Raw genomic sequence first — 14,986 nt, 5'->3', positions numbered from 1 at the left:
CAGATGAAGGACAATAACAGTTGTGAACGGGTATTTATATTGGCTATGTGCAGAACCACTAAATGATTTGTTACTAGTACTTTGTTCTGTTACCACTCGCATCTTTTACAGTAAATAAATCTGAGCAGCCCCGGTTTGGGTCTAGCCACTTTTTTAGTTGTCTAATATAGTCTTTAAGCACTTTTGATAGGGAGCACATCATTGTAAAATGTCATGTATATTTATTATTCTGTACATAATTTTGTACTTAGCAGTTACTTTAAATTGTCAAGAAAGTGGGGGGGGCAGTAAGGTTGGAGCAACTGTACAAACAATGAAAGCACAAATAATGTAGCTTCATTACACTGTAAATATGAATTTCTATCCTTAAAAGGATGGGAAACTCTGTATATTCATAAAAGGAATATCTGTAAACCAAATAGAATACTCCTGACGTAGATTTTAGGTTTTCTTTTAATAGCTGTGCACCTATTTGTACCTGAAACAGATAAGTTTAAACAAAAAAATGAAAACTGGAGGGCATTTAGAAATTTCAAAATAACACAGATTTGAGGCTCTGCAAAAGATCCTAACCCTCCTTCCACCTTTACTCTGGTATAGTGAGATAAAAAAAATATGTTCTAAGGACTGACAACATCATTTGCTGCTGTGCAAAGAAAGATGTTTTGCCTTGATAAAGCACCATATACATTGAAGCTATATGAAGAGACTTTGTTAACTTCAGCTTCATTCAGAAAAGGCAATGCTTGCCAAACTGAGGAGAACATCTATATAGAGAATATTTTATTTTCAGGCTTCTTTATAAAAAGGCTTTGAACATACAGAATGGAGAGCATAAATAATTTATAAACATTTTTCTTTAAATGACCTGAGTGTCATTTTAAGAATGTTGCTGGATAGTCATTATACCTAATTAGGTCGTGTCACTGTTTCTTGTTAAAACTTCAGATTTTTTAAACATGATTTGCAAGATGCAGCTATAATCATATGTTATAAACCATTCAGTGAACTATCAGTCAGATTGCTTGATTTCTGATACAATTGCTCAGTATGGAGTATCGCTCTCATTTTGTGGAACCACTTTTCTTGGATTGTTCCATTGCAACTTGCGGTAACGTTTTATAGTTACACTAATTGGAGATTAAAACATTTTAAAAATCTAATAAACATTTAGATAATTGTGCTTCAGATGTTTTGTCTGTTTATATTGTTCTATTTCAAGGCACTTTGTAGTATTGAACATTTGTTTCACAGTTGATTGGACAATTTCTGTGGTTTAATAACCTGGAAAATTTAGGCTACCTTTACATGTTACATATATTAGGCATCTACAAAGTTAATTGCTTAATTAATTTAGACTGGCTAATAACTAGGGCACTTTAAAAAGATTCAGCAAGCTATAAAGTTATTACTGGAGAATCATAAAATAATAGAAAATTAAGATTGGAAGGGACCTCAGTAGGTCATCTAGTCCAACCCCCTGCTTAAAGCAGGACCATCCCCAACTATATTATCCCATCTAGGTCTTTGTCTAGCCAGATCTAGACAACCACAACCTCTCTGGGTAGCCTGTTCCAGTGCTTTGCTACCCTCCTCGTGAGAATTTTTGCCCTAATATCCAATCTAAAGTTCCCTTGATGTAACTTGAGACCATTGCTCCTTGTTTTGTCATCTGCCACCACCTGAGAAGAGTCTAGCTCCAGCCTCTTTGGAACCACTCATCAGATAGTTGAAGGCTGCTATTAAATCCCCTCTAAGTCTTCTCTTTTCCAGACTAAATGAGCCCAGTCCCCTGAGCCTCTCCTCACAAGTCACATACCCCAGTCCCCTAAACATTTTCATTGCCTGCCTCTGGACTCCAATTTGTCTATGTTATTTCTGTAGTGGAGGGCCCAAGACTGGACACAGTACTCCAGATGTGACCTCACCAGTGTAGAATACAGGGGAATAATTACGTCTGTTGATTTGCTGGGAGCACTCCTACTGATGCAGCCATGTATGCTGTTAGCTATCTTTGCAACAAGGGCAAACTGTTGGCTCATCTTCAGCTTATTGTCCACTGTAACCCCCAGGTCCTTTTTTGTAGATCTGCTGCTTAGCCAGACTGTACTGATACATGGGATTGTTCCATCCTAAGTGCAGTTTTGCACTTGTCCTTACTGAACCTCAAGAGATTTCTTTTGGTCCAGTCTTCCAATCTGTCTAAGTCTGTCTGAATCATAGCCTTACCCTCTAGCGTATCTCCTCCCAGCTTGGTGTCATCTGCAAACTTGCTGAGGGTGCACTCCATCCCATCATCCAGATAGTTGATAGAGATACTGAACAAAACCCACCCCAGTGCTGTCCCCTGGGGCACTCCATTTGATGCTAGCTGACATGAAGCCATTGATTGCTTTGCTTTGATCCTGATGATCCAGCCAGTTTTCTCTCCATCTTAGTCTATTCATCCAACTGATGCTTCCTTATCTTGCTTGCAAGAGGGCTGTAGGAGACCATATCAAAAGCCTTGCTGAAGTTGAGGTATGTCACGTCCACTGCTCTTCCAGCATCCACAGAGCCCCTTATCTCATCAAAAGGCAACAGGTTGGTCAGGCATGACTTGCCTTTGGTAACTCCATGCTGACTGTTCCTAATAACCTTTTCCAACTGTTTAGAAATGGATTTCTTGAGGACCTGCTCCATGATTTTTTAGAGGCTGAGGTGAGGTTAACAGGTCTGTAGTTCCCCAAATCCTCCTTCCCTTTCTTAAAGATGGGCACTATATCTGCCCTTCTCTAATCATCTAGGACGTTTCCCAGTCATGAAATTTCAAGGATAATAGCCAGCAGCTCTGCAGTCACATCTACCAACTCTCTTTAACACCCTTGGGTGCATCGTGGCTAGCCTTATGGATTTGTATATGTTCAGCTTTTCTAAATAGTCCCTGACCTGTTCTTTCACCACTTACAGCTCCTGACCTACTCCCCAAACTGCTGCCCAGTGCAGTAGTCTGGGAGCTGACCCTGCCTGTGAAGACTGAGGTGAAAAAGGCATTGATTATTTCAGCCTTTTCTGCATCATCTGTCACTAGGTTGCCTTGTCCATTCATGAAGGGACCCACGTTTTCCCTGATCTTTCTCTTGTTGCTGACATATTTGTAGAATCCCTTCTTGTTATCCTTCATGACCCTTGCTAACTGGAACTCCAGTTGTGCTTTGGCCTTCCTGACTTCATCCCTGCATGCCCAAGCAATGCTCTTACACTCCTCCCTAGGTGTTTATCCAAGTTTCCACTACTTGTAAGCTTGCTTTTTGTGTTTGAGCTCACTGGAGAGTTCCCTGATAAGCCAAGCTTGTCTTCTGCCTTACTTGCTAATCTTCACATTGGGATGGCTCGTTCATGTGCCCTCAGTAAAGTTTCTTTAAAATACAGTCAGATCTCTCAGACACCTTTCCCCCTCAAACTGGCCTCCCAGAGGATCCTGCCCATCAGTTCCCTAAGAGAGTCGAAGTCTGCTTTTCTGAAGTCCAGGGTCCTTACTCTGCTCTTCTTTTTCCTTCCTTTCCTCAGGATCCTGAACTCAAATCATCTTGTGGTTGCTACTGCCCAAGTTACCGTCCACTTCTACATTCTCCACAAATTCTTCCCTGTTTGTCAACAGCAGGTCAAGAAGAACATGGCCCCACATTGGGCTGTCCAAGACTTGCACCAGGAAATTGTTCCCAACACTCTCCAAAAACTTCCTGTATTGCCTGTGCATTGCTGTATTGCCCTTCCAGCAGACTGCAGGGCAATTGAAGTCCCCCATGAGAACCAGGGCCTGTGATTGGGGAAACTTCTGCTAGCCATTTGAAGAAAGCCTGATCCCCCTCATTCTCCTGGTCTGGTGGTCTGTGGCTGACGCCCACCACATCATCACCCTTGTTGCAGTATGAGCAGTCGTACTGCTCTTTTACATAAATCACAGCTATTCCTCTTCTCCCTTGCTTGTCCTTCCTGAACTGTTTATACCCATCTATGACAGTACTCCAGTCATGCAAGCTTATCCCACCAAGTCTCTGTGATTCCAGTCATGTCATAGTTATGAGATGGTGAGAGGGCTTCCAGTTTTTTGCTTGTTTCCCAGGCTGTCTTTGCATCATGTACAGACAGCTGAGGTAACTAGCCAATTGCCTTACTTTCTCAGGAAGAATGAGCAGACCTCCCCTGTTGCCCCCTTCCTGCTTGTATTTCTTCCAGGTTACCTGCTTCCCCACTTACTTCAGGGCTTTGGTCTCCAAACCTAGTTTAAAGCCCTCCTCCCTAAGTTAGTGAGCCTGTCTGCGAAGATGCTGTTCCTCGTGTTCATGAGATGGATCCTGTCTCTTCCTTAGCAATCATTCTTGGAACAGCATCCTGTGGTTGAAGAAGCCAAAGCCCTGCTGGCGACATCATCTGTGCAGCCATGCATTGATCTGAAGGATGTCTGCTCCTAACAAGGTCCTTCCCCTTGACTGGAAGGATTGAGGAGAACAGCGCCTGAGCCCTATTCCCATCACTCTAGCACCAGAGCTCTGTAATCACTGTTGATCTGTTCAGGGTCACCTCTGGCAGTGTTATTGGTGCCCACATGGATGAGCACCATGAGGTAGTAGTCAGAGGGCCAGATGAGCCTCAATAATCCTTTTGTGACATCTCGGATCTGGGCTTCAAACGCAGAAGAAAGGTGTGTAATAACTTTATAGGTGGTGTCTATTCAGTTTTAATTTTTGCTTGTAGCCTGTGCCCACAAAGCTGGAGACTACAGCTTTTGCATTCATCCAGCTGTGAGGGTGCACCATGCACTCCACCATGGGGAGATTGCAGCTCCTGTGATCCCCCAGCTGCAGGGGTGCGTGGGTCACCCTCACAGCTGGGAGATTGCACCAGCTGGTCTCCCAGCTGTGGGAATTTGCTTCTTACTGGTGCAGCGTGGATTGGGTTCCCTCTGCACCATCAATAAAGCATGATGGAATGTAATTGACAGTCCCACAATCATGCCTCTTGCCATGTATGCCTGGCATGGCAGGAGCTGAGACTGTGTGGATCGTGCATTAGGCCCTTTCTTGCATTTCTTTACCTACCTGCGGAGAGGGCCCCTGAATGCAACAGATTTGGGATACTTTTGTAAACTTGTAAAATACAACCAACTTTGTGGAAAAGTGAAAGCAAGTGCATTTTGACTTGAGTATTAATCAAAATGGCATGGAATTAGCCCATTGCACTATCATTAATGTATTGATACTTTGAGCCATGAAGATGTAGAAACAGCATAAGTTTGATGCTAAGGACTTTTACCTCAGGAGAGAATTGAAGCAACTTATCACTCACTGTCTCTAGGAGAAGAGAAAATTTTCCTTATCTGTTAACTGGAAAAGAGAGAGTATTCCAACTGAGATGTGAATCAAAATCGCTTTCAAGTCCCAAAATAAGATTATTTGGGACCTTAGATTTAGATTGAAAATTGTATGCAAAAAAAAAAAAAAAGCGCCTATACTCATTACAGAAGTACGTGCCTCAAAAGTTCCTTTTTGGAGATCGGACTTTCAAGCTAACATCTGATATTGTTACACCTGTTTATGTTCAAACAGGTATTTGTTGTGGTGTTGTTTCATTGTTTTTTGTTTTCAAAGCAAGCAAAAAATTGCTGTGGCATATCCCAGGGAGATAATACAGCGTTGTCTTTTTTTTTCCCTGTAGGTGACAGAATTATAAAGGTCAATGGAGAAAGTGTTATTGGAAAGACATATTCTCAAGTAATTGGTTTAATTCAGAACAGGTAAGACTTTTTATTTTTTGAGTGCCAAATTAATATATTTGAAGCAAGGAGGGAATGACTATTACATGGTTCTACCAAAGTATGTCAGTCTGTGTACATGAATTGTATGTGGGTGGATGTGAAAGTTTTACATGTATTGTGTGTCTATTCATGCCTTCTATTAACAATCACATTTTACATAACCACTTCAGACAAGTATCTTGTCTTAAAATATTCGGCTTCTCTTAGTGACTCATTGCAAATTAGTGTTTAAATCATATTTGAATGGAAAAAAAATCTCTTCACAGTCTGTATATAGTAGGAAACAGAGATATGGCTTGATATTTTGCACTGACCGTGCAAAAATCCTTTCCTCTCGCCCCCTGTAACAACTATACAAACAAGAGTTTTGTCAGTATATCACTCGATGTATCAGTTATCACTTAGGATATCAGTATATCACTCAAGATGCCAGTTCCACAATTTGGAATGTCACCTCTTGCTTATAGTTGGTAGCAAATGGAAAATAAACCACAGAATAATTCATGCATGAAAAAGAACTAAGTACCATTATTCCTTCCAGAAGAAGGCATTGCTTTCATGAAGAATACATTTCTTAGAGTCCTGACTTTTTTATTAAAGCTGAAATTTGCCTGGGACATCTTTGCCCAGGATTTGGAGGCCTCCCCCATTCATGTGAACCCACTGCTATATTTGCTTATTGCAACTGCTGTAACATGTAGCCAGAGGGCTCCTGTTTCTTTAAGAGGAAGAGTAGCCATCTGGGATGGCTGGCAGCTAGAAGACGGGCTGCCAGGAAACAGGCAGACCTGTAGCTGCTCAGACAGAGGCTACCCCTGGGCGAGTAACCCTCCTAGGAAATAGTGGCAAAGTAGCAAGGTGCACTGGGGCAGGTGTCTAGGCAGCCCAGGGGTCAAAGGCTGCAGGGAGCTGAGCTAAACCACAGCAGGGATATCAGAGGAGTCATCAGGCCAAGAGTGGAAAGCCCTGTGGGTGACTGGAGAATCACCTGACAGGAAGGGGCAGGGCTTAAGAGGAACAGAGGGCTTGTAGGGAGCGAAGACCTAGGATGAGGAGGGTTTTGTTATACAGCCAATGGGAGTTTTAGTTGGAGCCGGGGGCTCATTTATTTTGGTACTAGCTAATTAATCTGTGACTCCATGGACTGGGTTGTGACTTCCAGGGGAAGAGGTTATGGTGCTGCCAGAGGGGCACGCAACTGTTTTGTACCCTGCCAGGGGTCTTGCTCAGGGCGCTAAAAGGTGCCAACCAGGGCCCATGGGCTTGAAGCACAAGAGGGACAAGAAGCCTGAGAGGTTGAGAAGCAGAGCCGGGGCGTGAAGTGCAAGAAGGGTGAGAAGCATGAAAGGACTGGATTGGGGCTGGTCTGGCGCAGTGGGCCTAGGCTAAGGGAACCAGTGAGAGGAAAGGGGTGGAGGCCATAAAGGCCTAGGCCCCAACAAGGGCGTAGAGGCCTGAGGTGGCCTGATCTTCGATAGGTGCAAAGGGAGGTCATGACTGACCACAAGATGAATATGAGTCACCAATGTGATGTCGCAGGTGGGAAAGCAAACCAAACTCTGGCTTGTATCCGTAGATGATTCTCAAGTAAATCTCAGAATGTCATCCTCTTGCTGTACTCGGCCTTGGAGAGGCCGCAGCTGGAGTACTGCATCCAGTTTTGGGCTCCACAATTCAAGAAGGATGTGGAGAAGCTTGAGAGAGCCCAGAGGAGAGCCACGCGCATGGTCAGAGGGCAGGAGAATAGGCCTTATGATGAGAGACTGAGAGCCATGGGACTCCTCAGCGCAGGCTCAGGGGGGACCTGGTGGCTGCCTATAAGTACATCAGGAGTGTACATCAGGATCTGGGGGAACATCTGTTTACCAGAGTGCCCCAAGGGATGACAAGGTCCAACGGTCACAAACTCCTCCAAGACCATTTTAGGCTGGACATAAGGAAAAACTTCTTTACTGTCTGAGCCCCCAAGGCCTGGAATAGGCTCCCTCCAGAGGTGGTGCAAGCACCTATTCTGGACTCCTTTAAGAAGTGTTTGGCTGTTTATTTTGCTGGGATCCTCTGACCCTAGCTGACTTCCTGCCTTTGGGGCAGGGGGCTGGACTCGATGATCTCCCAAGGTCCCTTCCAGCCCTAATGTCTGAAATCTATGAAATGTCTTTTCCAACCCCAATGATTAGTTGACCAGTTTCCCAAGTCTGTTATGTTTTTTGACTGGTTTGTTTTTCTGGTTTAACAGCAATGCCTTTGGGTTTAGTAACTGTAATGCAATGACCCAAATTTGACATGGGACACACCAGCAAAGAACTAGTATTTCTTTCGTTATGAAATGTTTCATTTTGAATAACTAATGTAGCTTTAGTTGATGTTTTCATGATTGGTTTAAAGCACAGTAGTGTGGTGGAGATGTCTGCATTGCTACTATATGTAGTCTACTCTTGGATTAAATGACAGTGTCCAGCTGGTCCAGTGCTACATATTTGTAAGGCTGAAGTTTTTAATTTTTTATTCACAGTTTGCTACTTTGAGTTTTGTCTAAGAAGCTCTAAAGAGGTCTTGGTAATTTGTAACTTCCTGAATTAAATGTTGTTTCCATTGTGGGGTTTGTTTGTTTTTTGCAAGATTGTTCAGAATGTCATAGGTAGCGTAGTTGTTGTACTCATGAGGGGAAAGTTGCTCTTTACATAACCACTTTTGTCTGTTTACCAGCTAAGCTGTAACGATAGATGTTCTGTGTTTCTGCCTGGAAGATGGTCAGATTATTTAGTTCAGAGGTTAAACAAAATTATTTTTTTTTAAAGTTGCATTTGCATGTGGATGCAAAATAAAAAATTGGCTAGTGTAATTATGGTGTGTGCCCCTAACTTCCTTGTCCCAACTTCCTGAATAAAAGAGGCTTTATTCAATAAACAGCATTACATTGTGTGGTGAAGTGTTGAAGAAGGATTTTACCACTTGTGAATTCTACTGAATCTTTATGCATTATAACAACATATCTCCTAATGTTTAACATATTACATGTACATGTGAACCTTAGTAAGTGAAATTCAGAATGTAAAGAGGACAAGAATGAGTTCATTGGCAATACTGTGATTGAAACTTGATGGTGATTTACCCCATGTGAAGCTTCACTGAATTTTAACTTTTACACCCTGAATGCTTGAACAGTTCTGACCTGAGGAAACAAGTAGACTGCATCTTAATCAGTGTTGTTCTCCCTATGTTAACACAGAAGAAAATCTCCTTTTCAAATTGTGAATAATCTATTCTGTTGTGTTTCAGTGACTGCATATTGGAACTTAGTGTTATGCCAAAAGATGAAGACATCCTCCAATTGGTATGTTGTGTTTCTGAAATTCGAAATTAATATATGCTGATGTAGAAGCACATTGTTTTACTGAGAAAAAGGTTTTGAATGTATACTGTTTTGATCAGCTGTTTGGATTTTGTATCCCTGAAGAGAACTGAGTATGAATTTGGAGGTAAGGAGGAGGCAGACAAGGTTCCTTGGGTGAATTTGATATCTTTTATTAGACCAGGTAAGGTAAGGTAGAGGTAAGGAGGAAGCGCTGTTGATTGTATGGGTCAGCTTTTCCAGTGCATGAGGCTCAGTGTGAGAGAAAACATGAGGCTCTTTAAGGGGGAAGCTGACAGGAAGGCAGTTAAGATTGAGACCATCAGGGTAAAAGTTGCAGTCTCTATAGTGATTAGCTGCATCCCATAAGGTTAGATAGACACTGCAGGACCTTAAAGGTATTTTTCTGGAGAAGGAAAAAAGGGGCCCAGTGAGGGACTCATAAGAGGTCGTTGATTAGCCAAGATGATGACCTTAGCAACAGCATGTTGAATACACTTGGTAGAAAAAAGGTCATAATACTCAAGACCACAAAAGAGGAATCAAAAACTGGACTACTGATGACTGCTGGGATAAGAGTATGAGCAAGTGTCTGTGTAATGTGTGCCTGTAGATCTTTAATAAATTCATTTCCTGGAAACAGGCCTTCAAAATCCAGTCATCAAGAACAATTAGGAAGTTTTTTCAATGCAAGTGCTATCAATTTCTGTGATGTCTGCTTTGCTTATTAAAAAAGGAACTAAGGGTATATTCCTGGTTTGGCTGAAGTCAGTAGAAGGACTCCCATTTACTAAAGCTGGGTAAATTTACTAAAATTTTTCTTTAATAGATTATGAGATGAAAAATGTTATAAAAAAAAAAAAAAGCAGCAGCATTTTTTAAATAGACAAGTCCCCCAAAATTTCCATTTCGTTCAGTCAAAATGAATCGTTTTGATATTTTTGAAGTACTTAATTTCAATGTTGACCTTTTTAAGTTTGTTGAAGTAATAATTTGTTTAAATTAAAAAAAAGAAAAAGTGAAATTTTGTTTAAAAACATTGAAACAGGGTTCTGACAATTTTATGAACAGTTAGCTTGTTGGCAGTTTTAAACTGAGGGTATTTTTTTTAGCACTGTATAGGGAATTTTACCCTGTGATCATGTCTTTAAAAAGTATCTAATGAAATCTTGTCAAAAAAGCCTGAAAACAAAGACTATATACAAAGAGCATTAAAGGTTGCATGACTCAGACCTAAAGGTTGAGGAAGTAAGTGTTGATACGCTTTTGTAATCTCATTTTCGACCTCCTTGATTAAATGTTGCACTATGAACTGCTTTTTACACAGTATACTATAACAGCTGAAGAACTATGGAAAGTTGCTAGTGGACACAGGCCATGTAAATTTGGAGCTAAATTAGTTTCAAGGATAAATATGCCGTCTTCTGTGCTTGAGGGAAGGTTATGCTAAGTGCTGAAAAGCATGCTGAATAGACTATGGAAATCCATTTTTTGAGATATTCTACCATAAAAGGCAGTATTGGCAAAAATGCCTAAAGGAATTAGAAGGACAAGTCTGACTGGATTTTACGTTGATAAACTGGACAAGTAAAAATCATGCAAGTATAAAAGCAAGTTAGATGTTATACGTTTCTGCAGGAGCTTCTCTGTTGTATGGGTAAAGAGGTGAACCAGAGATGAGCATAGGTACTGTTCTGGGCTTTTGTTCAGGGGGGAGGAGGTCTAGTAAAGAACTGAATGTGTAGCTGTATGGGAGAGATCAGGTTTTCTGAAAGCAGCATTAAATTTCGGTGTAGTTGACTGGTGACCAGCATGGTGCTGTGTGTAATGGTTTAAGTGAGCCTAGAGGCAGAAGGGAGCACAGTAAATCTGCTTAAATGCAGGGCAGATTTCAAGTGTTTACCTGTGACAATAGCCTCTGCTCTGTCTCATCTCATCTCCTACCAGCAGTCTTATTACTTTCAGCTCTGGATATATCAAAATAAGTAATTACAAGGGTTTAAAGCTTCTGAATATGCGACTGAGTTCATAAAATATAAGTATGTGGCATTCCCAGTGGGTTGATGCAAGGAGATGCAAAGACCAGTGTTACCTGCCCCAGGGACTCGAATCCCTGGCTGCTGCTGGTGCAGAGCTGTCTGCCTTCTCCAGCCTCTACTATTTCAGCAGTGGCATGGAGTCCCTGCACCTGCTGCAGCACCCCAGAATCTGAGGAGCAGCCATTCTGGTACCCCCCCTAAGAGAGTGCCTGGGGCTGGTGCCCTTTCTTACCCATTCCAAATGAAGCTGGTGCTTGCAAATATGCCACTAACTGAAAATGTTTTGGGGTGTTTTTGGTTTTGTTTTTTTTGTTTTTTGCATTACAGGTACATTCACCAGAACATGAACCTAGTCAAGTTAAATCATTTAGATTGGTGAATCAGGGTGCTATAATGTGGGTGGTGTGCCCTGTAGGCCTCCTGTGCAGGCAGATCAAAAACCAGCTGCAGCTTGAGCCCATGCTGTTCTTTCAGCCCTTCCCGGTCTGACCCCATATGCTACTACTGGAAACAGAAGTGGGATGGGAAGGTGGGACTGTCCTGTGCTCCTCTGCTACTGGGAGGAGCATGCTGAGTCGGACCAGGAAGGGATGTGGTAAGAGCACAAGGGTACAGGGAAATTTTGCCCAGGATGCAAAATTCCCTAGTTAGGCCTTTGCTCTTGCCTGCTTTACTTTTATCAGATAACCCAAATACAGGCAGAAGCATGCAGCAGCACCCTGGTTGAGAAGCACTGCACTAAGATGAGGGAGTATAACTGGTTCTCAAACAAGGGTGCTGCCAAATCAAAAAAAGTTGTGGCAGTATTCTGATTGAAAAGTTTGAAAACAACTGGTTTAGATGATAAAATATTGGAGCATAACTTGGCGATAGTTACTATGAGCATTTGAGGGGGTGTAAGTTTTTGTATCCTATTCTTAATTACCTGAACTGTACAGTTTGCCCAGAACTATCTAATTCTGGTCATAGCTACATTTCCCATATCTTACAGGTAAGCATAACAACAGCTTTGGGAGGATACGTGTAGCTGTAGTTTTATAACAAGCTTTAAAAGAGCTTCATTTTAGGTGGGGAGAGAAGCAGGGCTTATAGAATTGCCAGGCAGTGGTTCTGATCGATAACCATGATGATAATGCCACCACCAACTTGCGTGTGCTCAGCTTACAACTCTCATTGGAATTCTAGGTCCTTGTCAGCAATCTGTGTCAGGAATGTAATTGTTCAGGGCTTTTAGACGTCTAAATATTCCTACTGTAATTTAAGCTAAACTGCAGTGGCCCAGTTTGTATTGTAATAGAATTAAGAACATTCTACTTGTCTTTTTCATATATTAATTCCTTCAGAAGAATTAAAGGACTAACAAGAATACGCAAAGTGCATTTTATTTTCTTCATATTTTGTCAGCTGTATCCAAATAAGTGTGTATATACCAGACAATGAGTATTGATACACTTCAACTTTTCTTTATTTTTAAACCTCCTTAACAATGCTTCTTGGCTTGGTGGCCAAAACACTTAAAATACTCCATAATAAAAAATGACCAATATCTCATCCATTTGTTTCCTCAGGATATAGTATTATTGGAATGCTAATAAAATGAAATGTGTTCCTTTCTTTCAACTCTGCAATAATTTTGTGCAGGCCATAACTGGGATTAAAGAAGGAATGATTTAACTGGTAAAAATTATCCCCAATCTCTAGAATCCCCCCATATATACCCCCCATATATACCTTATATATATATTATACCTTATACATATTATAGATCTAAAAGCCCACAGAGAAGTAATTCAGGTAAAAACATCATGATGTTTCAAGTCAAACATCATGTATATGATATGATATATAGTGTTTCAATTAATATCAAAATATTATATATACATAATATATTTATATTATTTAATGTGATATTTATATTTTAATTTTTATATGTATATATTATCTGTATATAATACATTTATAAATTACATTATATATTATATGCAAAATATATTCATATGTATATACAGTATATTATATCTATATATAAATACAGATATGTGTATATATTTCAAATAAATATATATATTTCAATACATATATAGATTTGATGCTTTGATTTGAATTACTTATCTGTGAGCTTTTTCCAGTACCTTAGACATTTTTTTTTTACCATTTCTACTTTCTCACAGTTGTAAATCTGTTTACTTACAAATGGCTATAACATTTAAAAAATATTTCAAAATATTTAAAAGCAGTAGTTGCTTTTATGTCTTATTTTGTGTATCAGTACACAGTTATCTACCAAAGTGTAAAGTTTACTGGATTTTTTTGGTCAGAACCATAACTATTTAATTTGTAATGTGGGGATTCTCCAGAACTTGTCAGTTTTAGATCTTAGCATTTCTTCAGTCAGTTACTGTTGTGTTACTGTAGTGGTTAAGTTTTACAAGCCCTAAGGCTATGGACCAACATTCAAAAAGCCTGAGCCTGAACTGATTCAATCTTTTCAGGATAGTCTAACCAGGCTAGGCTGGATCAGTTTTTGTAAATGGACAGACATCCCAGAAATGCAGGTACATGCTTGCAGTGGCTCAGGCTAGAAGCTGGGGGATGCCAGAGCAGCCCTCCCTTCCCTTCGACAGTACTGAGCTGAGGGGGCATGTGTCCAGGCCCTTACAGGACGCTCTGATTAGGGAGGGCCCGCCACCCTTCTGACCTGCTCAGCAGGGAATTAATGACACAGTGTTTATCACCCCAACTCAGTAGGGGTGATAAGAAAACAACACAGGGACATTACCAGCTACCTGTTAATTCTGTCATTGTCCCATCTGCCACAGCATGGACCATAGCCAGCATGTGGTCAGCTAGCTAATGCTGAGAGGTGTTTGTGTAAGGCAGAGGGGACGGAGGAAATCTGTGCTTAGCAGGGAGTGGATAGGGGGGAGAGCAGAGGGAATCCAGGCAGACCCTGCTGTACCTACAGTCTCTGCTGGAGCTCTGGCCAGGGAGCAGAAGGGAGGGGCCAGCCCTGCTGTGGAGCAGAGAGCCCCACCCAGCGCAGAGAGCATGCCGGGATGCTGAAGGACTCTGGCTTAATTTAAAGCAGGAAGGGATCTGGGACAGACATTGCGTAAACCGGTTTGAGCCAAATCAGTTAAGGCTGATACTACATTCAAACAGGTTTATCTCAAACCCATTTCAGCCATTTTCAAACTGGATTATGTGCGCTGAGCATCTGTTCTGTTACAGATTTAAACCAGTTTCTGATCACTTAAACGGGTTTATGCGTAATGTTGGTCTCTAGCCCGAAACACATTATAAATTAGTTTTTAAAGAAAATGTTAACATGATCCTTGTCTGTGTGGGAGAACTATGTTACATTTTTCTTAATGTAGCATGATTCTCTCTCATTTTATTTTTCTGCATGCTATCTAGTGCTTCACTTTCATTTTTCCTGGGTGTTCATCTTCCTTCCAATTTTTATTTTTTTTAAATCTTACTGGGAGCCTACCAACATCATAAATGGCTACATATAAAAAGTCTAGAAATGCAGTTTTTATGTTCTACTGCTCTCTAAGGAAGCCAGCAGACCAAAAGTGCAAGATGTAATGGGAACACAGCTTGCTTCTATTTCATGAGTGGAAACATGAGAAATAAAAAGAATCATATGGGTAGAATGTTTCTGCAGAATCATCTCTCTAATTTGAGATATACAGTGTGAAAGCAGCTGCAGTCAGCTGACAGCTTGTGGTTATGTTCTGATATATGAGAGTAAGGGGTGCACTGTTTTAAATGCATAATGAAGCCTTGGTTTCG

The 14,986-nt window shown here is 41.0% G+C and overlaps 1 protein-coding gene across 1 annotated transcript in view; it reads left to right on the top strand.

Moving 5' to 3' along the window:
• The window catches only part of ARHGAP21 (Rho GTPase activating protein 21), a 118,127-nt gene that overhangs the window by 54,509 nt on the left and 48,632 nt on the right, over nt 1–14,986 (top strand). Inside the window, 2 exon segments of the mRNA XM_025206126.1 lie at nt 5,698–5,776; nt 9,077–9,131. Of these exon segments, the coding sequence (XP_025061911.1) occupies nt 5,698–5,776; nt 9,077–9,131 (134 nt within the window).

The sequence above is a fragment of the Alligator sinensis genome, unplaced genomic scaffold (assembly GCF_000455745.1).
Source record: "Alligator sinensis unplaced genomic scaffold, ASM45574v1 scaffold455_1, whole genome shotgun sequence".
Lineage (NCBI taxonomy): Eukaryota > Metazoa > Chordata > Crocodylia > Alligatoridae > Alligator > Alligator sinensis.
This window is presented reverse-complemented; position numbering and strand designations above follow the sequence as displayed.